Source organism: Microtus oregoni, unplaced genomic scaffold (genome assembly GCF_018167655.1).
Source record: "Microtus oregoni isolate MIOR12 unplaced genomic scaffold, Mior012 000073F_ref0000255, whole genome shotgun sequence".
Taxonomy (NCBI): domain Eukaryota; kingdom Metazoa; phylum Chordata; class Mammalia; order Rodentia; family Cricetidae; genus Microtus; species Microtus oregoni.
Genome location: NW_024543986.1, coordinates 1,174,138 through 1,199,998, shown reverse-complemented (window position 1 = coordinate 1,199,998; position 25,861 = coordinate 1,174,138). Strand labels below are relative to the sequence as shown.

Below are 25,861 nucleotides of genomic sequence, written 5' to 3'. Positions count from 1 at the left end.
CTGTCTCACTTCTTGAGTTCTGGCATTCCAGGCAGCTGCCACTGCTGCCAGCCATTTATGTGAGTTCTGGGAGCCTGACTCTGATCCCCACATCTGTGGAACAAGTGGTTTATCCACTGAGCCATTTCCCTAGTTCCATAGAGGAAAGTTTTGAAGAAGTTCCAGATTGTTGAGTGTTTAATAACCTGCCAGAATGCTAGTATTTTTAAAGAGACATATAATAGTTCCTGGAAATATTTGAAATACCCACCCTTTTATAGATTTTAAGTATGCAATTTGTTCGAAATGTCTAACCTTGAATGCTTAAATAATTTGCATACTGTTTTCAATGGCATGAATTAAAGGCTAATTGAAGTATAATTCTTTGCAGTAAAATTATATCATCTTTTATGTAGTACATTTAAAAATAGTCTATGCCAGTTCTAATTTTATAGTTTTATTGTTTTAATTTAATGTACCAAGTAATTAAAAATTGCTACAAAGAAAGAGGAAAATGATTTTACTTAATTTCTCCTCAACAAACTGAAAAGATAAATGGAGTAATGGAATAGTGCCCAACACAGTTCCTGGCACATAAAGATTGTTCATTAGCTGTTCTTTAATGAACAAGAATGAGTAAGTTTTAAGTATTTCTAAACTTTGAGAAAAGGCAGTATTGTCAATAAAAGAAGGTAAATTGACATCTTTATATTAAAATCTTTCCATACTGAGGTCACACAAAGCCATGTGTTACTGGACCATTAGCAATTTGGTGTGCTTTGGTTCTTTTTCCCTTTGCCCTGAGGGTAGATTCTCAGGCCTAAGTCAGTTACACATATTGAGAGACAACTCTGCATGAGTGGTTTCCAGTTCAGTACATCTTGTCATACTGCTCTTTGCTTGGAGCTTGCTCTTCAAGGCTGTTTATATGCATAGACAGCTTTAGAAAGACAGAAATGGCCTTGCTTTCTAGTGCAGGTCGGCTTATAGCCTTGGAAGATAGAGGCAGTGCTTCCCTGCAACACAAAAGGCAGACATGGTTTTTATTTAGTCTAGTAAGACTACTAAGTGCTCACAGGAGTTTTAGGTTTTCTATTCTGTGCCACTTGTGTTTGCAGAGGCAAGCTCATCCTCATTCTATCTCTCAAGGGGAACTTGCAAACTGGGACTTGGGGAACTGGCTCAAAAAGGGATGGTCCTTTTTGCTGCTGCTTTCCTCTGTTGAACAACGAACAGCAAACTATCTCCTTGTCTCTACCAGGAGAGAATGAACAACATAGGGTTGTTTATGAAACGTGATAAAATCAAGAACCCATGACCCAGAGTACTGGCTGAAACCATGAAGTCTCTAGCATTCCTTATTTGATGGAGGTAGTTGGATGCAGATAGGCAGAGGTAATGGAGGAAGGAAGAATAAGTTTCTAGATGAGAAAGGATTCTATGAAGCTTTCAAGCTGCATAAAGTCATTCATGCTTATTGAAGCTATAAATAAATATAAACTAAAGCTTATTAGTTTATTTGCTTATTTATTGGATTTTGAACCAAGCATTGGCTTTTTAGGAGCACTTTAGTTTTGGACCTCAATGCCTTGTTTAGTTGAATTCATTGAGCTCTATCTGGTAACTAAAAGCAAGCCTATTTATTGTAGGAGAGGTACATGGCAGAGTGGCATTTTTGCTCACTGTGCTAACTCCACCCCTCTTTTATATCCATTCCTGTCCTCCAGTCTTTATGGTTTATATAAATGTTTCCCTAACAACACTTAGGAAGCTCAAATCTCATTATCAGACTGGTCAGAGAACTCTGGACCTAAAAAGTATTGGTTTACTTTTACTTGAATTTGAATGTATAAAGTTGCCTCCTAGAAATATGGCTCCTTACCTACTACCCCACTGTAGAGACGCCTGGAGGGCTGTTGCTGAGATCCACTGTAACTTCCTACTAGCCACATGGTTTAAAAAACTGTGTTATTTATTCCCCCAGGCACTTCTATCAAACGCCATCGGATTGCGCTCCCACCTCCTGATGAGGATCAGTTTTATAATGTGTTTCACTTCAATATCAACACAGATGTTGTCTTCTATGGGCGCAGATTCAGGATTTATGATTGCGATAAATTCACAAAGAACTTTTTGAAGAAAGTAGGAATCAAACTGAATCCTCCATTACCGCGCCCAGTAGATCCCTACATGAAGATGCGAAGAGAGGTGAGAAGTGGCACATTTGTGACTTCTTGTGACCAGGCGAACGAGTGCTGGCACTCTTGTTGCAGACACAGAAGAACATTGGAAACTGTAGTTATATCTTTTTCTTTGGATAGAAAGGAAGACTGAATGGTGGTTGCAGAGCAGGAATGACCCCCCACCCCAACCCCTCCTTGCTGACTCCCTTCACCCTCACCTCCAGTTCTCTTTTGGAGCCCCCTTTTTAGCTATAGGAGTATTTAGTGAGCTGCTTAGGTGAGGTAATGTCTAGGTGCCCATAATTAGCTTTGTGGTCACCAATAGTATATGAATTGAATCTACATTTTTTTTCTGCTTGTGCTTTCTGGTTTTAGTCGCCTCCTTCTGGCTGGGAAAAATCTTTCTTCTGTGCCTACTGATCAAATAAACCAAAACTTAAACACTTTCTTTCTCCTTGGAACCCTGTGAGATTGATGGTGAAATATTCTCAAAGAGTGAAGTAGCCATGATTTTTATTTTTCTCTGTTATAAAACATAATTGCATTTAAAAATCTGATTCTAAAAAAAAATCTGATTCTATTGTAAGGAGCAAAGAGTCCCTTGACCCTAGTTTTCTATTTCCCAGAAGTCTTTGAATACCCAGAAGGCTTTGCATACACAAAAAAAGAAGTATCACTGGTTAGGTCACATACCTAATCAGACTCCTTATTGGGACTAGAATGGAAATCTCTAGATTCTTACCTTGATTTTCATTATTATCATTTGTTTCCCTTTTTATTTTTACCTTTTATATTTATTCATTTACAGATTCTTGAGAGGGATTGTCACTATAATAGCACAGACTAGATTGAATTCACTGTGTAACTCGGGCTGACCTTGAAATCACTTTACTCCTGATTCTTAAATGCTGGGATTACAGTTGTATACTACCACCCCTCACTACATTTTGTTGTTGTTGACATATAACTGCACATGGCCAAATATGCTGGCATTAACTATACTTAAGAGTGAGTCTTAACTTGTATTTAAACTCTGATGATGAGTAGTTCCTTACCCCCCCTCCCAGAAAATCCCCTTATACACTTTCTAATAGGCCTTTCTCTCCACTCAAGCACAACTATCGTTCTCATTGCTGTTTCCAGTAATTAGTTTGCTCTGAATTTTATTGTTTCCAAACCGTAGAATCCATTTCCTTTCAGAAAACAAAATTTTCAATGAAATTCTCCTTTGATTCTGTTTTTATCTCTCATTCAAAACTACATATAGGATCATCCCCCTGAACCTGCGTCTTCGCCTCAGTGGAATTATTCTTTGATGATGTAGTCATACAGTCCTCCTGTAAAGTATATGTATTATTACTCCTGGAATGTCTAAGATAAAATGACTTTGTACCACTGTAAAAGGAGATTTGTAAGTTTGGACTCACTTTTACGTCTTGTATATGTCCTGGATGATGAATACAAAGTCTTTAGATGTCCCAGAGAGAATCTGAAGGAAAAAGATCCAGAGTCACTGCTCCTTGCTTATAGCTGTATGCATTTACCAACTGTTATTATTGCACAGTAGTGATTGAGAATCATATTTATTATATGAGTTTCACAAAACATTGTCAAATTGTAAAGATTTCTAAAGAAGAAAAAGTTGGTGCCAGGAATTCAAAATAGAACAAGGACAAGCAAATGTTTTAAAAAATTTCTTTCCAGACTGCAAGAACCATTTTAGCATTCCATTATGGCAAAGAAAACTCTTCAATAAATATAGGAATCTAGGAAAATTAAGACTTTAATAAGAGTTTTTTAAATAGAATTTTATGGATTTAGATTTAGTTTTTAAGTGTTTGCTACCTTGATATGTGAAGTTAAATAACGTCATTAAACTGAATGGTATATGATCAGTAATGCTTTTCTTAACAATCTTATACATTGAAAGCATTTTAATGAATGAAGACAGAAGCTCCATAATTTCATTTAAATAATAAGGATAAAGCTTGAAGATCCTCTATAAAGCTGTTGTGTTTTCCTCTTGGGATAAGCTTGTACCTAGGCTGTTCTAGATAGGTACAATATTTCAAGTTTTACAAAACAATTATATAATTCAATTCAAATAATAACACTTCTCAAGTGAATTTTTCCTTACATAACAATATCATTTGCTTATACCAGTTAGGATGGAGGTGGCTATACTCCAAGACAGGGCTAAGAGGTTACAAATCGAAGAAAAGATGCACCAAGAAGACCATGGAATTCACTGTCTCTAAAGCAGAGTCCAGGCAAAGAGGGTTTCTATGTGGGCTCTTAGTAGTTCTCCATTTGCTCTGCTCCTATTTCCACTGGGCTTCTGTTTCTTGGATATCTGAAGTTTTCGTGCAAAATTAAACCATAAATACATTTCTTCCTCTTCGCAAAAAATATAAGCAAATGAGAAACATGCACAACACACATACACACACACGGGGAATTTCTGGTCAAAAGACACATTTTAAAAATTAATATACAATCAGTTTAGGAGTGAGTATCAAGATTTTAAATCAGTGCAAGTCAGTAATTTGGAAAGTGTACAACCAAGTAACCAAAATGAAAATTTTAAGATGTAAAATATTTGGGGTTAGGGACGTAGCTCACTAGTAGAACATTTCTCCAACATGTATAAGACTGGGTTAAATCATCAGCATGGCCCCAAAGAAAAGATACAGAATATTTCCCATAATTTCATAATATTCCTTTGTTCACTTTTCTTTTCAAATCCCCAGATATTGCCCTTTCTTGTTTTATCCCTACACAGAAATGATTACTCTTCTGGTTTCTGTCACCATAGATTGGGTTTGTCTATTCATAATAAAGTTGTAAGTCTTTGAGAAAAGTCAGCTTCAAACATAGCCCAGGAATATAGTTTGGTATGTTAAAATAATCTTCAACAAGGTATGAAAAGCTTTCCAATGTTTGTCTATATTCTTAAGGTTAAAATTGACTGTGAGTACATATATCTGTACGCCTGGATCCATATATCTGTACATTATAATATTTAGTTAAATCTTTTAGAAAGTATGGCAAAATAGTCTACAGAAAAAAATTATCTTTGTATTATTGTTTGCCTCCCAGAAATGACTATATAAACCCTGCAGTATTTCTGACATTTTTTTTTCCATTTGTAGACATTAGAGTTTGTGGATCCCTTTCGCCCTTATCAGTCCTTTGACACCCTGAAACGGTTCCTTCAGTTTGATGGAAAGGTTTTGCGTTTCTTCTGCCTGTGGGATGACTCACACTCACTGTTTGGTGACCGTAGAGAATTAGTCCTACATTACTTCCTGTCTGACGATACTATTGAAATCAGAGAATTACTGTCAATTAACTCAGGCTGGGATGCTATGTCATCATTCCTTCGGAGGAGCAAGCTGCCCAAGGTAAGCAGTTTGAGGATGTCTGTGGATCAAGAGACTTGTCATTCATTGTTTGGAATGTTGTGTGATGGCTCATGTGACACAGTTACTGTATGCTACTTGGCTAAGTTATGGCTTCTGTTGCTGTGCTAAAACATCATGACCAAAAGCAGCTTATGGGGGAAGGGACTTTTTTCTAGCTTACAGTTCCACATCACAGTTCATCACTGAGAGAAGTCAGGGAAGGAACTCATGAAGGGCAGGTATCTGGAGGTAGGAGCTGTTGCAGGAGACATGCAGGAGTGTTGCTTATTCATTTGCCCTTTATGGCTTGCTTAAATTATTTTCTTGTATCACCCAGGATCACTTACTCAGGGGTGCACTGGCCACAGTGAGCTAGGTTCTCCCATATCAATCATCTATCAAGAAAATGCCTTACAGGCTTGCCCACAAGCCCATGTGATGGAGGCTTTTCACAATTGAGACTTCCCTTTCTCAGATGACCCTAGCTTGTGCCAAATTGACAAAAACAAATGAAGGACAAACACGCCCCCCTCCCCCACGGGAAAAAGCTAGCTAGCCAGCACACTTACAAGGAAATGAATAAACTTTTGTTGTTGTTGAATTCACAGCAATTAGTAATAAGAAATTTGGAATACTCTTGAAGTTAATTGATTGGCTTTGAGTGGGACATTGCCATCCTGCATCCTACCAAGGAGACCCCATGGGATTGATCATGGTGTGAATACATACACGTACATACATGTGTGTACTGTAACATACACACAATATGCAAAAGAAGTGAATCACAATTCTAAGTATAGTGACTAGCCACCAAGTAGCCAGCCACCACCACAATGATGACCTTGGCATTTTCTTTACTATGAAAAAGTTTTGTCAGGCTTGTTTCTACAAACACTTGTCAGAATTTGAGAAGGAAGGGAACTGGCACAGCAGTAATGACACCGAGACAGACCGGAATTAGACTTATGGATTTGTCTATTGATAGCCATGTGAGCATGGGCAAGCCACTTAACCTCTCTGAACATATATTCCCACACCTTTAAAATGCAGATAGCAGAGCTTCCATAACTAGAAGGCTTAAATGAGATGATATATTGAAAGCCACTCTCTGAGGACCCATTTCTTAATACCTATCAGGTTACAGAGAACCGAAGCTACTTTTCACAGGTCTTTGTTGCATTTTATTTCTGATTTGGATAAAATATTTAAACTTCATTCTTGCTCTTTCTAAAAAGGTTACTAGGAGCACTTGTTTCTTAAGCAAACAACCGCTGCCATTCAGTCCTCACAGGAGGCTCGCCCATTGTCTGTGCCTACTGCCAGAAGTCCTGCTGTGTTTCTTCAAGGCTGGGGGGAAGAGGTAGAATTTGTCCCTGAGGGAGCTCTAGAATATGCACAGCAGGCCTCCAGGAAAAGCCAGGGAAATCTCTTATTAGAATGTCTTTGAAAAATAGGTTAAATATGAAATAATGATGCGCCTGACATTTGTAATATGTCTTGCAATCAGTAGCTTCATTTTATTTACTTATTCAAAAAATATTTGTTGAGTTCTGTGTGCCACTTCTTGAGCTATAATGAAAAAGAAAATGGATTATGTCCTGCTTTGTGGAGGATAGATTCTCACTGGGGTGAAATCCAGAAGGGATGGGTGTACCCTTGGCTCTCAAAGCAAGGAGTAAGTAATGCTGCAGAGGCAAGAGAGTTAAGAAGCTGAAGTTCTGAGAACAATTTAGGCTGCCAGCTGTACTCCATTTCCTACACTCAGGACTGGATAGCCTGTTAGACAGAACAAAGAGAGGTGGTGAGGAGCTAGACCTTCTTCCTTGGAGATGTTTGCACTTAGGGGATAAAAAAGATGACTGCCGCCGGGCGGTGGTGGCAGATCTCTGTGAGTTTGAAACCAGCCTGGTCTACAAGAGCTAGTTCCAGGACGGGCCCCAAAGCTACAAAGAAACCCTGTATCAAAAACCAAAAAAAACATAAAAAAAAGCAAAAACAAAAACAAACAAGCAAAAAAGGATGACTGCCTGTACAACAATTGGAAAAATATTGAAAGTGGCCTGAGTTCATGGTGTATATTTTGGTCAAGTCTGGAAATGGAAGCAGACAATGGATTGAGTCTGACCAGACATCTCCATATGTCTGGTCATTTAATGGAGAACTAAACAGATAGCTACTTGCAGGATGGAAGGTTGGCTGTGGTGCCTATAATCCTATCAGGTGAGAGGTAAAGAAAGATCGGGAGTTCAAGGTCATCTTAAGATACTTTGAGTTTGAGGTCATCCTTTTCTACCTGAGACCGTGTCTCAAAAACAAAAGAACAAAAAAAGATGAAAACCTATAGGATAGAGGTATTTGAAAAAAAATGTCTATTTATCAGGACTGTGAAGGACATGTGGTAGTAGAACAAGAGGTGGATAGACTGGCTTCTCACAGATGTTAGAATAGAGCTGTGCTGTGCCCATTTCTGGCATGTATCCTGGGACTCCACAATCTCTGTATCTGGAGACATGGACCATGTTTGGATTTTATCTTACAGTATGGCCCACCTGGAATATTTCAACCAGGCCAGATAACAGACCGAGCAGTCCTCAATGTGTATGGGGGCTTGTCAGAATGGCGAGCAGATGGCTATCTCTTGGATAAATACCAGGTGAGAAGTCTGGGGTTTTGCTACTGATTCCTATGTGATGTCTGAGAAATCTGGATGTTGGGGTGAATTGTATAGTCTTGCCTTGTGAGCTAATAAATGAAATCAAGAAATATATAATTATATTCATTCTATTGCGCTTTGTTAATAATAAGCTTATTTAAATGCATATAGAAATATATGCATTAAATTGCATTGCTTGTGCAAGCACTACAGTGTTAAAATAATCCTGAAAAGATGCCTGGGAGGGGAAAGTGCTTGCTGTGCAAATGTAAAGACCTAAGTATGGGCCCCTCCCCAGAACAGATGTAAATTTAGGCATGGTCAAGTTCATCTGTAATCCCAGTACTCTGATGAGTGATATGGGAAACTGGGGAGTCCTCAGCTGCTCAAAGGCTAGCTAGTGTGGCATACACAGTGCCTAACAACAAAGAGATCCTGTTTCAAAGGAGATGGAAGGTAAGCATCATCACCTAAGGTTGTCCTCTGACTTCCATGCACGATCTGTGGCATGTGTACATCTAAATTCAACATGAATCATGCACATGAACACACATGTACATACACAATGCATCACACATAGGCACAAAAAGATAAAAAATTAATTCTTAGAGTTGATTTGATTTTAAAATTTAGTTGTAAATGATGATTACAAAAATCATAAGGTGACTTTTTGAAAGATTTTGCTCAAGAGAGACCTTGGTGAGTCCCATGGTGGGTAGGAGACCATGTGAGAAACAGAATACATGCGATGGAGACAGAGTGTGAAGTTTTATTAAAGGGGGAGGAAGGGAATGGAGGAAGATAGAGAGAAAGAGAAAGAGAAAGAGAGAGGGGAGAAGGAGGCAGAGAGCTGCGTCTTCACAGGAAGGGCATGAAGAGAGGGAGAAAGCAAAGAGAGCAATGGCAGGAAGGGAGAGATTGGGAGTGGGCAGAGCTTATCTCTTAAAGGGACAGGGTACTGACAGGGAAGTCCAGTATAATTATAACAATTTTAATTTCTTTCTTGGGAAAAGGCATGTATTCTTGGGCAGATTCATGGGGCTAATGCTATTTTTCCTCTGATTATCAGCTAGGAAAAGTAGAGCAAGAGTTTTACACAGATCGAGACCTGAAAATAGGTGCCACCATCAATGTGTGGGGAAGGACAGTCCTCCTCTGTGACTGTGATGAATTTACCAAGACCTATTATAGGACAAAGTATGGAGTTGGTAAGTGATGCTCACGCTGGTTAGGAAATATTTTTAACACTTTATGCCCTACTTAAGATTTCCTTTTGTTCTTTTCCTATTCCTAAAAACAGGCTTCTAGGAGCAGGGTCATTGTCTCCATGTTAGAGGTGAAAAAACTGAGGTCCTTTGAGCTCAGTTGTCCAAGGGTATGTGATAGAGAGAAAAAGCCAAGAATTAAACTGCCTCATGTTAGTGGCTTCCATTTCCCTTTAGAAGCCTCTTTCTCTCTATAGTGTATGGTATTCTGGTAGAACACTTGAACTAGAAGTGTTGGATCCCTTCTCTTCATTTAATTCTTGCTTACCACAATGGACGACATTCACTTGAGTTCTCTAGGGAAATCTCTTGTGCCAGTTAGCTTTGCATTTCCTGGTGAGATCTAGCTAGGCTTCCTGTTTCTCTTTCCATAGGTATAAATTCCATTCCAGGCAAGGAAGTTGAGTTGAGTGAAAACTAGTGATTTATTATGTATGTACTATGTGTAGGTCAGTGTGGTAGGCCAGAGGTAATGCAGAGTTATAGAAGAGGCTTGTAGTCTAGAAGAGGGGATCTGAGACCTGCACCACATTACGCAATATTATGAAAGTCTAGAAGCAGGCAAAGGATGTGCTATAAAATCTAATATCGAAACCTTCATTTATTAAACTCCCACTTCTACGTACTTTCTAAACCTTGTCTGTACTCATGATCCATATACCTGCTTCTGCTGTAACTGGCAGGATTTGGTGACCTAACTGGATGGGGTTTGGAATTGTGATAGTGTCTAGTACTCTATGTAATCCTCCTTCAGTATCTGCAGGGAATTGATTCTAACCCTTCCTTCATAGCTACCTCTGAGAGATGCCTAAGACTTTCACTGAAATGATGTATCATTTGCAAAAAACCTATACACATTGTCCTATATACTGTTTTATGTATGCATTCACTCATTCATTCATTCATTCGTTCAATTTGAGACAGGATTTCATCATATTTTTCAGTCTGACATTGAACTTGCCAATACTTCCTCCTTAGCCTCCTATGTAACTTGGGTAACAAGCAGGTGCCTTGCTACTTTAAATCAATTTTATATTACTTGTGATACCTAATTCAATATAAATGCTATGTAAATATTTGCTATTGTTTATGGGAAAATGACAGGAAAAGAGACTATACATGACCAGTACTGATACAGCGCTTTTAAAAATCCATGATGGGCTGAATTGGGTGTGTGTACTACATATCTGGAGAATTGATGTATACTTCTTTGAACTATGGCTTATTCACTTAAACATGCTCTGTGGGTGATAAAATGAAGCTGAGCCCCTGTAGCTTCTTAAAAATAAGGTGCATTAATATTTTGTTTCATTTTGACCTGTTTTTTTTTGTCTTATTGATTTTTGCTCATTTTTCATTTTGTGTTTCTTGTGGGGGTTTTTGGTGCGGGAGAATTATCTGTAATCTGTCAATCATGTTTTAAGTAAACATGGATTGGCCAGGCAGGAAATATAGGAGGGAAAACCAGACAGGAAGTAGAAATGATGTAATGAGAACAGGAGAATTCTGGGAAGGAGGAAGCTGATCCCTCCCACTCCTGCCCAGATCACTGAAGCAGCAGGATGTGATCTGCCCCACTGAAAAAAAGGTACTGAGCCACATGGCTAACATAGATCAGAAAAATGGGTTAATCAAGATGTGAGAGTTAGCCAGTGAGAGGCTAGAGCTAATGTGCCCATCAGATTTATAACTTACAGAGATCTTTGTGTGATTTTTCTCTGGGACTAAGCAGCTGGGGGTATAGGCAGAACAGAAACCCAAACAAACAAGCCGCCCCCTCCATGCTACAGAATGGTGCCCAACGTGGATAACTGCATCCACAGAAAGCCTGAGTTAGCTTGGGAAAGACTAAACATTTTGGTTTTCAGCTGTAGCAGGAAAAAAGCTGCTGTTTTAAAATGCCGGCTTTCTGGGCCTTCCTTCCAGGGAAAATTCTGACTCGTTCAGGCAGTCCTGATGGATACGCTGTCGCAGCTTGCTTCCTGGCAAGGACCTTGAAACACCATAGAGTTGTGGCAAAAAAAAAATTCTCCATATTCCTTAGCAAATTAAAGACCCATGTGGTCAGAAAAAGAGAGATATACAGTAAAGAAAGATTCAAAGAGAATGAAAACCTCTAAATGGTTTACAGTGTGTTAAAAATATATACAGACTAAAGGTTAAAGTTCTCAGAGTAAAGAAAAAAAAAGAAAAGAAAGAAAGAGAGTAGCCTGGGAGGTAGAGACAGATGGATCTCTGTGAGTTCAAGGATAGCCTGGTTTACAGAGGGAGTTCCAGGACAAAGATACAGAGAACCTGTCTCAAAAAGCCAAAAAGTAAAAGTAAAAATAAAAGAATTAAAGGTTAAAATAAAGCCATGTAAAGATGGAAAATACACAGAGAATCTTGATATTGATACTGTATGTTACTATGCTCTCTTTGAGTTGTTTGAATGCTGAGGAAGGAGCAACAGCTGCTAATAGATATTTGCTTATAAAGCTGCAGAATTAATCCAAGATATGTATTTTGAAAATACCTTGACTTCACAATTGAAGTCAAAAGGTATGTTACTTACATAAAGCACACAAAGCAATTAGAATGGAAAGGACTTCCGATTTTCCTTTCAGGTTCATTAAGGAAATTGTTCTACCACATCTTCATGCTAGATTGATGAACATGTCTGGGTATGACAAGAGTCAACTTGGTGGCTGTACTTTCACTTTAATTTCTAAAATTGGTTCTCTTTAGTAGACACAATGAACATATTTATTTTGAAGATTATAAACCATCATCCAGGAGGTTTCTAGTGGCCCTTAAATCATTGGGGAAAAGAATTTGCCATTAGTGAGTATAGATATCTGTTTAGAATTAGTACACCTTCAATGAAGATGGAATATTTGATGGTGATTCACAGAAAACCATTACATACACATAAAGATTACCCTCATAAAAGGATGTAGTAAAAGATTACAGATTATCATAACAACTCCAAGATAGCATGTGATTTCCCAAACTGAGTTCAAAATTTGGCTGTTTGTCAGCTTAATTTGAGAATGCAGTATTTACATTAAGGAAAAATGAATGCTGTAGTAGAGGAAGTTGGTCACTCATCCATTTCTTTCATAGCTTCTACAGGGAATTTTATGAGGTAGTGTGAATTTTCTGGTATGTCCCAAACCTAGCTGTTCTGGGTAAATGTATTGGTTTTAAATTCTCTCTACTCCATTCCACCAATCTGTCCTTGTATTTAATTTCTTTTAGTCCATTTTTCTTTGTTCCCTCTAGACTGTATTATATTATGTAAAAAATGTACTTTGAGCCTTCAAAGTTAACACAGCAGCATATTTTAAAGCAGAAAATTATAGAAATACAAATTTAGGAAGCATTTCATAGTCACACTGACTTTTTAATACTTCTTACAACATGCTAAAATGTCCAATTTAACAAATACTATTACAAAACATGTTTTGAGTTTTAATATCATACTTAATGTTACAAATGACTATAGAGTATATCCATAGTGAAATCTGGAGAAGTGGATTCACATTTTCTAATAATCTTTACATTTGTTTTTTTCTGACTTTTGTGAAGTTAAATTTATATACTTCCTGTTACTTAAATTAGTTATTAGTTATTTCTGGCATTTAAAATATTAAAGAAGTGATGTTTATTTTTCTTCATTACTGGCTATGACACATTGGTCAACATATTTATAAGGATGAGAAACTTTTCCATGTACTGTAACATTTGACATAAACATTAACAACAATTTTAATAGTATTAATGTGATAATAAGGGTGATAATTTTGTTGGTAATTCATGTGGTCTTAAAAATTGATAAGATAGAATTTTATATATTATTTTTTACTGTTACTGAAGCCTAAACCAGAACAAAGTGCCAGCAGTAACTATGACCCTGGAAGAGGTTCTTTGTGTGTATGTGTGTTTCTATCTGTCTGTCTATCTGTCTCTGTCTGCCTCTCTGTCTCTGTGTGCAGGTGTGTGTGTGTGTTCCTGTTGGTAGATGCATGTGTCTGTATGTGGTAGCAAAAGATCAATGTTGGGTGTCTTCCTCAATGGCTCTCTACCATAATTTTGAGACATAGACTTTCATGGAACCTGGAGTTCACCAGTTCTGCTAGACTGGCTGGCTAGTAAACCCAATCTCCCCATTGTTGATATTATAGGCAGATGTTGTCATGCTTGCCTGTTTTTTAAGTAGATGCTCGGTAGAGAACTCAGATATTCATGCTTGTGTAGCGACTTTGCCAACTGAGCCATCTCCCTAGCCCCCAGGGGCAATCTCTAATGCATTATTCAGCCTTAGTACTTTAGATCTCTGTCTTACATAATAACATTCCAACTTATTTTAGGAAAGAAAAAAATGGTAGACAAAGAAAAAGATTTGGCCACAATCCAAGGAAGATGTATGGCTATCTTTTCTGTTTGTGTAGAAGTATAGGGTTTGATAGAATTCTGAAAGACATTTAAGCCTCTAGATAAAAAGCAGTCCCATAGAAAGATGAGATTCTTTCATTCATTTTAAGATTCCAAGGAGATGGTAATTTCATAGATGTCTTACACAGCTTTGTCCATTTTAACGTCTACATCAGCCAGTGTGGCCATCTTGCTGCTGATGGCTTCCCTGACAGGATGGAGTATTCCACTCCCTCATTGTTGACGTGGACAAAAATAGATGGGCAGGTAAAAGATTGTTGGTTTTTCCTGTAGATGAAGATTTTAAAAGGTTCCAGGGGCCTAGTTTGTCTTTCTTGGCAGTAAGAAGACAAGATATCTGAATTTTAACTATTCTTATCTAGGAATTTATGCCTTAGGTTATTTATTAATAAGATTTTTCTCTACTTTCTACTCTCTCCTCCCATTCTTTACTCTCTCTCTTCTGTCTGCTTTCCTCTAACAGTCTTGCTGTGTAGTCCTGACTGACTAGGTACTCACTATGTAACACAAGCTGGTCATATGTTCATGGCAATCTTCCTGACTCAGCCTCCCAGCACTGGGATTTAAACGCATGTAGCACTATACCCAGTTTATAGGACCAATTTCTGATCATCGATTTTGGTGATTGGTAAAACCAAAGCAGTAACAATCATTCATTCTCAAGGGTTTTGAGTCTTTCTATTGAGACTAAGGTTAAGATAATTTTAAAGCACCTTTCATTTTCAGTAGTCAGTTCTGGCCATCTCTGCACTCTCAGGAATAGAAAGAAGAGAACATGGCAGAGGACAAGTCAGTGGTTACTTGAGGAAACGAGCAGCAGAGACAGAACTTGTGTATGGCTTACCACGTGGCCTTGATGGACTTCCCAGGTTTAGTTCTTTCACTCCCCCTGTAGAGATAGTAAGGATGGTTGAGAAATAGAACTTTGAGTTCTGATGGTGTAATTCACTAATTGTTTAGTCTAGGTATTGACTACAAGCAGAGATGGATTTCCTTTGAAGCTAAGGAAGGTTTCATAGTTTTCAAGGTTCTTCTTTTATATAGGAGGTCCTAGTCAAAGGCTCTGGCCTAATTTATCTTAGTAATTTGGCATTCTTTGGCTTGAATAACTTTTTTTTTCAAAATTACATAAGCTTCGGATTTCCTAAAGTCTGGTTCTATCTGTGGGATATTAGATCACATGAGATGGAAGTTGAGATATTTTGTGCCTTTTACCAACAATGCTTCTACCAGAAATGGCATATAGAATCATTAAACTCCATTTCTATACACAATCTCTCTGAAGTTTGTTTGAATCTACTCAGTCATGGATGGGCATTCAATTCATGTGTACAAGTCATTTGGAATGAGAAGAATCAGTATATTTGGAAGACATGAGTGTTTCAGTGTCTACCCAAATTTTAGTTAGAAAATACATTTGGGAAGATGCTTTGCACAAAAGGTGTGCCTTTTTATTTGCTCAACATTTCTGAATATCTTGAAATAGGCAGGGTAAATGGGGTGATGACAACCCAATGGCAGCCAACTTCATGTATTATTCTGTGGCTTTGTGAACCTATGTGAGCTACCAGGGAGATGCAATTTAAAGTTAAATCTTGATCCAGAGTTTCCAAAAAGGATCTCTATGATGTTATAAAAGTCAAGGGTGCTAAAGTGGAACAGCTGTCATTTTTTATACACTAGATGGCACTGTGGGTGCAGAGGAAAGCCCTAAATTGGTTCTTTTGTTTCTTAAATCTGTTGCAAAAATTAGGTAGTTGAGAAAACAACACCATGTTTTAAGACTTGTAGTGAAGGCTATAGAATATATTCTTATTGACTTTGCGATGAAGAATTGAAATCTTCGGTTAGTGCACTAAGATTAGTGTGTAGTATAATCTTGCGGCCAGTGCTCTCTGATTAGTAGGTAGAGTTGTATGTATATGCCCTTGTTAGAAGAAATTGCTCAGGCCCCAATTTTCTAATTACATAAAGCTTTCCTGCCATTTCTATGGTACGTGCCCTGGAACAAAGGTAGCAAGCAGTGGTGGTTTTGAGGTAATGGTGAGCAAGGACAGAGTCTACTGCAGTTCAAATTTGAAGATTTGGGCTTTTCTCCTTTACCAAGATGTCTCTTTAATCACAAAATGAACATTAAGAAAGGTTGATGGGATTCTCCATAAGAACACACTGGTTGTCTCTTTTCACTGGGCCACGGAGAAATATTTTCTGGCAATTCCTTTGTCCACATGTCTGCTGTGAGCAGTTTCTGTTAAGATGAACCAATGCTCTTCTGGGGATTGTGCCTCAGGAAATCTCATACAAAGGCAGCTAGGAAATCTAAGAGTTGAAAGCTGAAAAATGTTTTCAAATAATAATTAGAAATGGCCTCATACCTTTTGATCAATTAAAAACCCACTTAACATTGGTGTGCATTTTTTCTAATGATGTGTACCAAAATCTTGATTATTTCTTCTCTTAGAGGTTTGACTATGGAGAAGGAAATATTTACATTTGTAGAGCTCTTTTTGTTCATAACTGAAACACCTATCAAGCTTGGGGAAGAAAGAAATACAAAGAAAGAAATCTGTTTTAATTTTATTTTGGGAAATGTTCTAGAATCTCTTTTGCCATTTGTAGTAGGTCAAACACGGTGACTTGGATAGATTGGGTCAGTATGTTGTTTGTTCTAGAAAGCACACTTGGTTCTTAAAGATGACAACACCATAAATGATTACCTAAGAGCTTGCCCCACTCTCTCATTTCTAACACATGATAAGTAAAAAACAAACTCAACAGTATTGATCATATCATGCTCCATTTGAGAGTGTAGGCAATTGGGTATCCCTAACTGTTTGGGGTTTTACTTCATTATGACTACAGTTGCAATCTTATCTTGAGCAATAACATGAGTGACCTGGAACATGGCTGGTGACAGGAAGGGGGTTTTGTTTTGTTAACAGAGAGTGAAATACAGTGTTTTAGAGTTGAATTGGAGGCAAGGAAGAGGGCTTAAAAATGTGGATTCAAGGAGGAGGAACTAACCAATGGGTAAAGTTAAAAGGGAGGCAGTTGGAAGCCATTGCTATTGGGAAAATAACTTTTTTTTTTAAAAAAAGATTTATTTATTATGTATACAACTTTCTGCCTCCACACGCCAGAGGAGGGTGCCAGATCTCCTTACAGATGGTTTGGAGCCACCATGTGGATGCTGGGAATTGAACTCAGGACCTCTGGAAGAGCAGACAGTGCCCTTAACCACTGAGCCATCTCTCCAGCCCCGGGAAAATAACTTTTATTAGTGAATGTTGTCTGAAGATAGGAGAGGACCAAATTGCAGGTTAAACTGATAGGATAAATTTTCAAGTTTAAATTTTCATATTGTTGAAAAATCAAGGGAAGAGCAAAATAATGTTCAGAAATGGGGGTGTGAGGTTATTTGATAAAGATTTCTGCTTTTTTTTTCATTTGAACCAATGACTAGTAAGTGAGCTCTGTGGTTGTTATAAACACGATTGAAACCTACTCTCATTTTTTGTTTGAAAGAGTTTAAAATAGTCTACAAAATCTTCATGTTCATCTTGAAATAATAACAGACCTTTCAAAACAGCCATAATCAGGGCAAAAAAATATTGATGTTTTGTTTGCCTGTGTTTTGTTATAGATGATTTTACCGCCATTTCATGCAAGCCTCCTCCTCTTCCAAAAATAGAAAGGAAATACCCACCTTACACTGGCTTTGGGTCTGAAGAGGATTCTTTCCGCTCCTGCGTAGGCCTCAAGCCCACACCTCATCGGAGGAACTTCAAAAAGTTCATGGAACTAGACAGGTGCCTGGGGGGACCTCGATTATAGTTCTATCTTTCCCAAAGATGTTATAACCTAACCCTGTCACACAGCTCATTCGATTTTGAGCCCAGGGACAACTTATTGTAGCTTTCCAATGAGGTTGAGGAATGCATGGGGATTGACAGTTTCTCTCTTGAGAGTTTATTTTAATGTGTGATTTGGACACCTCTAAAGTCCTGTCATCCCTGGCCTGATGTCTTTCCATATCTGTCTGTCTGTCTTTCTCTTGGAATAATGCAGGGGAGAAGTCACCTGATTTCAAGGGTCAGAGAGTACATCGCTTTGAATTTCTGGGCCGTAAGCCCTCCATTACAACCACCAGATATGCCATTATAGTGTGAAAGTTACAAGAACAGAATGTAAACACATGTGCAACTGTGTTTCAGTAAAACATTTTATGGACATTAACATTTGAATTTCATAAAACGTTTACATATCACAATGTATTATTCTGATCTTTTTCTTTTCAACCATGTAAAAGTGTACATTTAGCTCAAAGACTTACAAACACAGGTGGCCAGCTGGATTTGTCTCACAGACTATGGATTGCCAACCCCTACTAGAGAAATTTCAATGGTTTGTTAGTGTTTTATAACATGTAATTTTAGAAAATTCATGTTGCTCTGACTTGAGAGATTTGGTTTGAGTCCAGTAAGAATAGACTACTTATATTGCTGAATGTTAATTTCAGAAGATAGATTTTCCAAAGTATCCCTAATATACACGAGGCACAATCTGATCCTGAATTGTTCATGTAGAACATGGGCACTGGTTGTGGCCACCTTTTGATTCTTCAGGATGAGCAGGACTTGAAGAAAAATCTCAGGGAAAAATTGTGGGAGAACCTTGCAGATGCTTGAATAGGATGTAAACTAAAAATTGTGGCTCTGTGTGAGGGAGATAATGGATTGGGAGATGCTGGGAGAGAATAACAAAGGGAACATGTGTTAAGACTTGAAGAAGAAAAAGCACTCTTAAGTTGGTCAGATTGAATGGGGTCCCATGCTGTTGTCAGAATTTGAAGGAAAGCGAACAAAGTGTTATGCTGTATCTATAAAAATGGTTTAACTCGCTGTCTGCGAATAATATGGAGTGTGGGAAGGTATGCCTTTGCTGCGACATGATGTCATTTGTCTTTCAAGAACTCATTGTTTATTTTTAAGAACTTTAGAGTTTTATTTAAATTTCAAACTCCCATACTTGGGAGAATTAATTAATTAATTCGTGTGCTTCTGGATGGATGAGAAAGAAATGTTGGGGCGGGGCCCAGCAGTCTCTTTACACAGGCACCCTGGGGCATCCTACGGCATACTAGTGTCTGGGAATCAACTGCATTTTACATGGAAGAAGGACATCAGTGTGGCCGTGTTCTTTTGTTGGCATTAGGCTAGCTTTCAGGGTAGACTTGGATGGCCTCTTTTTCAGTAACTACTGTTTGTAAGGACTTCAACTTGGAGGGTATGTACTAGAAGAATGTCCTTATTTTAAAAGATGAGGAACATTTTCTTATAACTAAGTAATATGAAATATTATTCAGGATGTTGCTCTGAAACCCAGGGAAATTAGTTCTTTGTGAATAGTTGACTTAGTTTCTCTGTCTGCTGTGTAAAATTTGCCTCAGGACCCTAACTACAGATGGAATCATACATGTAAGTTGGACTCTTGGGTTGAAGGATGGGGATATAGGCACACATGTCTCGAATTTCATTCCTTTTGTTCACTGCTTGTTTTGTGTCAGGAATACACTTCCCTCTAGGTCCTGATATACAGTGACCTTGTTTCCATGGTAACTGGCACAAACTGGATGCACAGGACTGAAGTGCTTGTTCTCTTTGTACCCACAATACTCTGCTGATCATACTTCTAATAATCATAGCACTAGTGATAGCAAGCAGTTAGTAGTTTGCTTTGGATTAACTACTTTATAGAATCTGATTTCACCTAATCCTTAAAACAACCCTAGAAGAAAACAGATTATATTCTTGTGCCTACTTTACAAATGAGGAAAGCAAGACACCAAGAAGCTCTGCAACTTGTCCAAACTCACAGCTAATTTTTAGTTGAACTAGGAAGTGAATCCAGGAAAATTTCACTTCTGGAGTTTACCTTCTTTGCCATAGAATCTGTACTTATCACATGACTTGGGGATTACTCACATATGTAATTTCTGCACTCCCCCAGGCTGAGAGTTCCTTGATGTAAGAGACTGATTTTATTGTTTACACGAGAGTTAGAAGAATGCTGGCGAATGTTTCATCCAATAAAAAAAAATGGGCATATGAATAAGTACAGTGGTAGACAAAATGTTTGCTAATCCTGTTCTTTTGAAAATATGTCTATTGTAGAAGTGTCTTGTCTGTCTGTATGTATGCTCACCACATCCATGCTTGTGTGTTTCTGGAGGTTAGAAGAGGCCATCAGATCTGGAACTGAAGTTATGGGCAGTTTTGAACTGCTATGTGGGTGCTGGGAACTGAACCTGGGTCCTCTTCAAAAACAATAAGAATCCTTAATTGCTTAGCTATCTATCTCTCCAGCCCAACTAATCCCGTTTTTAATGATGGATCAAAGTAGAAGGACCAGATAGCTTCCTAACGGGAAAGTTATTTCATACTCCTACTATTCTGATTCCAAAAAGTCATGGTTTTTAATTTTATTATTATTCTTTCACTGGTTTCAGGTCTTGTCCATCTTTTGTTTCCACCAACAGCCCCCTTAATTTTTCCTATCATTACCTAACAAAAAAGGTCTTCACATGCTTTCCAATATGAAGACTTATGTATCTCTAGAGCAGTGGTTCTCAACCTGTAGGACAATTCCTGTGGGGTTATATGACCCTTTCACAGGGGTCACCTAAGACCAACAGAAAACACAGATTACCTTTCATAACAGGAGTGAAATTACAGTTATAAATTAACAATGAAACTAATTTTATGGTTGGGGTCACCACAACATGAGGAACTGTAGTAAAGGGTGACCACATTTGGAAGGTTGAGAAGCACTGCTCTAGAGCTTTTATTCTTGCTTGCTTTTGATCTTTAGAAAATTCTTAGTTATAGGTGAGCTTGGGGTGGGGGTGGAGGTCAACAAATATGTCCCAAGAACCTGCTGTGTGACTAGCATTTACTTAGGTATTTGTGATAGATCAGTGAACAAAGTAGCCATGCAAGCACATCTTCCCTCATCAAACGTCATTCTAGTTGAGGGAAATATGCACGAAAGGCACCTAAGTACATCAAATAGTATATAGAATGTGGTAAGTACCACATTAAAAAGAAAAAGCATTACTTTTCCACACAAAGGATCTAGGAGTACATAAATGATGAATATCCCTAGTTGAAATTTTCAGTGGTGCTCTGATAGATTTCTCTGAGGCAAAGGAACATAGTACATAGTCCAAGCAGAAGGAAGTGTCAGTATAAATGCTCTGAACAACGCATCTGACTAGAGTGTGTAGAAACTCTCCAGAGACCAATGTGGATGGAGAAGATGAGGGAAGAGCAAAATGTACCTCATGAACATCAGGTAAAAGATGTAACAAAATGTGAGGTCATAAGGTTTTGCCGGCAATCATAGGGACTCCTGATATTTAGAAAGATAAGGAAGAAGCATTGGGAGATTTGACCAGAGAAATGACTTAATTAGGCTGACTTATTGGAAGAATATCTCCGTACAGTGTTGAGAATGGACTATACAAAAATGATAGTAGATTTATGACAACCTATGAGATTACTTCAATAGTCCAAGAGAAAAGTTATCACATCTGGATGGATACTGTTGGAGGGATGAAATGAAATGGCAGGTTCTGACTATATTTTGAATGTAGAGCTAATAAGATTTCCTGATGGATTAGATATGAGGTGTAAGAAAAAAATAGTGAAGAGTTATAGATGTCTCAAGATTTAGACCCAAGTAATTGGAATGGTGCCATAGGTAGAATGGGTTTGGGGACTAGAACCCAAGTTCAGTTTTAGAACAAGTTGAGATGGCAATTAGGTATCAAGTAAAGATGGGTGTGGTCTGTATTGAGGATATTCAGGAGACAGGTCTAAACTGGAGATGTAAATTTGGAAATCAGCAGCATATATTTATCATTTCAGTTAATAATTCCAAATTATACCAAAGTTTCAGACTGTAAGATCACCAAGGATGAACAGATGTCAAGAAGTACATGAATAAACCTTGGGACATCCCACATTAAGAGTTTGGAGAAAAGTGAAGGAACCATGGAAGAAGGATGGCATGGGGCAAACAAGGAGATAGGAATAACATAGAGCTAATAAATGCATAGTGCTTTGAGCCCAGTGAATCAAGAGTGTCATGGAAGAAGTTGCTGATTAGTAAAATTAGATGCAAAAAAGGACTAAGGTTGGGATGTGGCATTTTGGAGATGACTGTTAGTTTTTGTAAGAACAGTTTGGGTAACAAAACCCTTTACCATTAGAAATGGATTTAAATGAAATGAGAAGGGGCAAAGAATATGACTTACTGGCTTATTTCAGGCCTTGGGTGCCATTCCCAGCAGGAGAAAGACAGAAGGAAAGGGATGGTGGGGGAGAATTAAATGCAGTGAAGATAGGTAACATTGGGCTCTATGTCAAAAACATTAAGACATGCATCCTAGATCTAGGAATTTATAATTTGTTTTGGGACAATGGGAATAAACACATTTTAAGACAACCAACTAAGAGTACAGGACTGTATAGTGTTAAATTGCTAAAGATGACATCATGGTTGATACAAGAGATATGAGTAGTTAATCACCCGGAATGGTGAAGATTGTGATCAGAAGTCAGGCATTTGAAAATTGATTTAGATGAAGGAAATATTTGAATACACTTTCCTACAATTTTCCTTGGGGACCATCTTGTAGTTTTCTGCAAATATAAACTCACTTGTGAGCCCATATCTCTAGTGATTATATTATGGATTCTGCATATGTAATAAGTTTTCTGGGTGACTTTTATGTACATCAAACTTTATGAATGGCTCAATTTTATTGAGTAGGTTTATATTACCAATTGATGAGATATCCAGAATACTACAATTAAGGGGGAAATAAATGATATATTCAAATATTCCCAGTAAATATATGCACTTATAAACTTAAGTTCTAAGAAGTTATATTTAAAATAGCATTCATTTGTACTTAGATTAGACCTAATTAAATTGCTTATTGATATTTTAGGCATCTGTAACTTTATGAGTCTTTCATAAGAGGGGACGTTGAATATTAACCTGTGAGTTCAATTAAGTACCAGAGAAGGTAATTCACAGAGTATAGCTGGCCCAAATAGTCTATAAGGTCCATCTGAAGCCTTGGAACTAGGCACTTCGGAAAATCCAAATTATGAGCCCACTGGTGGTTTTGTCCAGACTACCCTGGGATGAGATTTCCAAACTGCTGTGCTCTATCTCATATGAGGCCTCAAATTGGCAATCTTGCCACTGTGTTTTCCCAGATCACCTTCCTATACAATTCAAGAAGGGGGTGAAGAAGAGCACTTTATGTCTCTGCAAATTAGAAATACTTTGTTGTGGTTTGTATCACTGTGAACACAAAGAATGGATTTCAGGACAGGAGAATCTACAAGTTATAGGGAAGTGATGAAGGGCATGGTTGATTTTAGCGGACACTTTCAAAGGTAATGGTTTTGATTATCACAGACCTCCCAAGGCCTTACTATTTTTTGGAGGGCTGACTTTCACTGGCTAATAACTGCAGCTGTGCCTTTACTGAAAGACCATGAGTTACCTAGTTCACTGCTCAGGCAACCAACTTTGGGAACTATTTCTTTTATTTTTAAGATAGGGTCTCACTGTGTAGCCCAGGCTGGCTTCAGACTCATAAATTCAGCCTCCCCAGTACTGAGTCTACAGGTGTGTGTTACCATAGCTTACCTGAGAAAAATTTTAAATTTTATTTCATTCCGTCTCTAACCCCCTGTTCATTTATATAGTTCTAAGTATTTCTTCTAATCATTATGGGTATAACTTTCTGCACATAATTAGTGTAATACAGTATAATATAAAAAGTGTCATAGTGGATAATGGTTAAAATAAGACAGGACTTTCTCATGAAAACAGGCATGTAATGGCTACATACAATGCAAATAATAAGTGTATTAAAATGGAGACATGGGCACGATGTTTATGAAGGGGAAAAGTTAATGTTTTCCTTGAAAGTAGTTAAGAATGATTGTGGAGAGATGGGAGTGATAGAGAGGGCAGAAAAATCCTGGACTTGAGACAAATGCCTCAGGGCCCAGTAACGTATGTCATCTAGATTGACTCTGGACATTGTGCTAAGTGTTTATGCCTCTACCTGACAGAATTACTGTGATTGTTGACCAACTATATGATCAGAGGACAGCTGATTAATTCACCTGCTTTGAGCAGGTGTTTATGGATTTTTTTGGTTGTGTACAACATGTTCATAAGGGTTCATGTCTATGTCTGTGCACATGGAAGGCAGAAGGGCAGAGATCAACCTTAGAACTCTCCTGGAGTCACCTAGCTTGTTTTTTAAGATAGGGTCTCTCATTGGTCTCAGGATTCAACTCAGTTGGCTGAGCAGTGTGCTCTAAAGACCTGCCCATCTCTTCATTCTAATGCTGAGATCTCAAGCATGTGCCACCAGGAATGGTTTTCAGTATATTTCCCAGAGTATGAAGAACAGGAAAGATTTTAATCTATTGAGAAAATTTCTTCAGTGTTTAGATTTAGAACCTTAGAAAGAAGATGTTTAGACTGTTTAGAAAAGCATAAATTTCTTTCTTAAAGCCATGACTCACTTTTTGCAATATATATATAATGTTTAGGGTATTGCTTGTACAATGCTTTAACTCTCATTTCTCTTCTATTTAGCTATGGAAACATAAGTAACACGCTCCGGTATTTTGCAAAACTAGTCACAGAAAAATGTGCTGATTTTGACAGGATGTTTGTTATTGCGTTTTATCTCAGTGATGACACAGTTTCAGTATTTGAACCTATAGAGAGGAATTCCGGTAAGAGACATATGTTACTCATCATTTTCCTCACACCATTAACCAACTTTCCCTTTCAAAATTAGGGAGTATAATCTGATTTGATAGCCTAGAATATCTGTGATGATAATTTTCTAACCAATAAATTTCTTCTTACATCAATGTCTTAAATATGAACCCAAATATATAAAATGATAAACAAAGAACAGCTGGGATCAGTTACCCAAAGGAAATCCCCTTTGCCATTATCATTTCTTTTTCCGAGGCATTCCTATGGAATCTCAGGGCTTCAAAATCATGGTTTGACTACCACCAATCACACTCCCAGCCAGAAAGCCAAGAGAGTATTCCATTGTCCCACTTACAAAAAATCTTTGCCTGATTAAGAAAAGAATACAAGATATACAAATTTAATCTTCAGGATCCATTTTTCTGTGTTACTTCTGTTTGTTCTGGCTGTTGCCAAAGGTCCTGCCCCCAGGCCTGTGGAATGTTATCCAGTATGTTGATCTCATGACTATTGCTAAGGACAGTCATTGACTTACAAATTTGGAAATGTTCTTTGTTTCAACATGTGTACAACTTTTATCTGTGCTGAAGACATATGTTTGAGAAGAATAACCAACTCAACTAACTCTTTGGGAAAAAAATAAGTAAAAATTTGGTTTGTACCATTTGCCAATTTACATGTTGTGAATATCCTGATCAAGACCAGTTTCAAGAAACCAACAAGTTTTTTTTTTTTAAAAAAATGACATGCAAAAGTCTGAAAATGTAACAGTCAAGTCATATACTTGAACTTCTTTAGCCACTTAGTATGCTGATGAATAATGGATAATTTGTACAACTAAGTCAGGCCCTCAGTGTAATTTGAATAACAGAACATCTTAAAATATAAAACTAAATAAGGATGAGCATATGCCATGTTCTGAATGGTCACAAATAACAATTCTGTACACTTAGAAAAGTAATTATTGTAAATGGAAATTACTCTTTCATTTCCCGGCTGCCCAAACCCGAATAATAACACAGAAACTGTATTAATTACAACACTGTTTGGCCAATAGTTTAGGCATATTTCTAACTCACTCTTCCATCTGAAATTAACCCTTTTCTATTAATC

General features: G+C 37.7%; 1 protein-coding gene across 1 annotated transcript in view; it reads left to right on the top strand.

Annotated features, from left to right (window-relative positions):
* The window catches only part of LOC121441149 (EF-hand domain-containing family member C2-like), a 157,910-nt gene that overhangs the window by 56,733 nt on the left and 75,316 nt on the right, over positions 1-25,861 (top strand). Inside the window, exons 4-9 of the mRNA XM_041642281.1 lie at positions 1,964-2,187; positions 5,315-5,566; positions 8,106-8,219; positions 9,289-9,427; positions 17,565-17,730; positions 24,617-24,759. Of these exons, the coding sequence (XP_041498215.1) occupies positions 1,964-2,187; positions 5,315-5,566; positions 8,106-8,219; positions 9,289-9,427; positions 17,565-17,730; positions 24,617-24,759 (1,038 nt within the window). The remainder of the gene's footprint in view (positions 1-1,963; positions 2,188-5,314; positions 5,567-8,105; positions 8,220-9,288; positions 9,428-17,564; positions 17,731-24,616; positions 24,760-25,861) is intronic.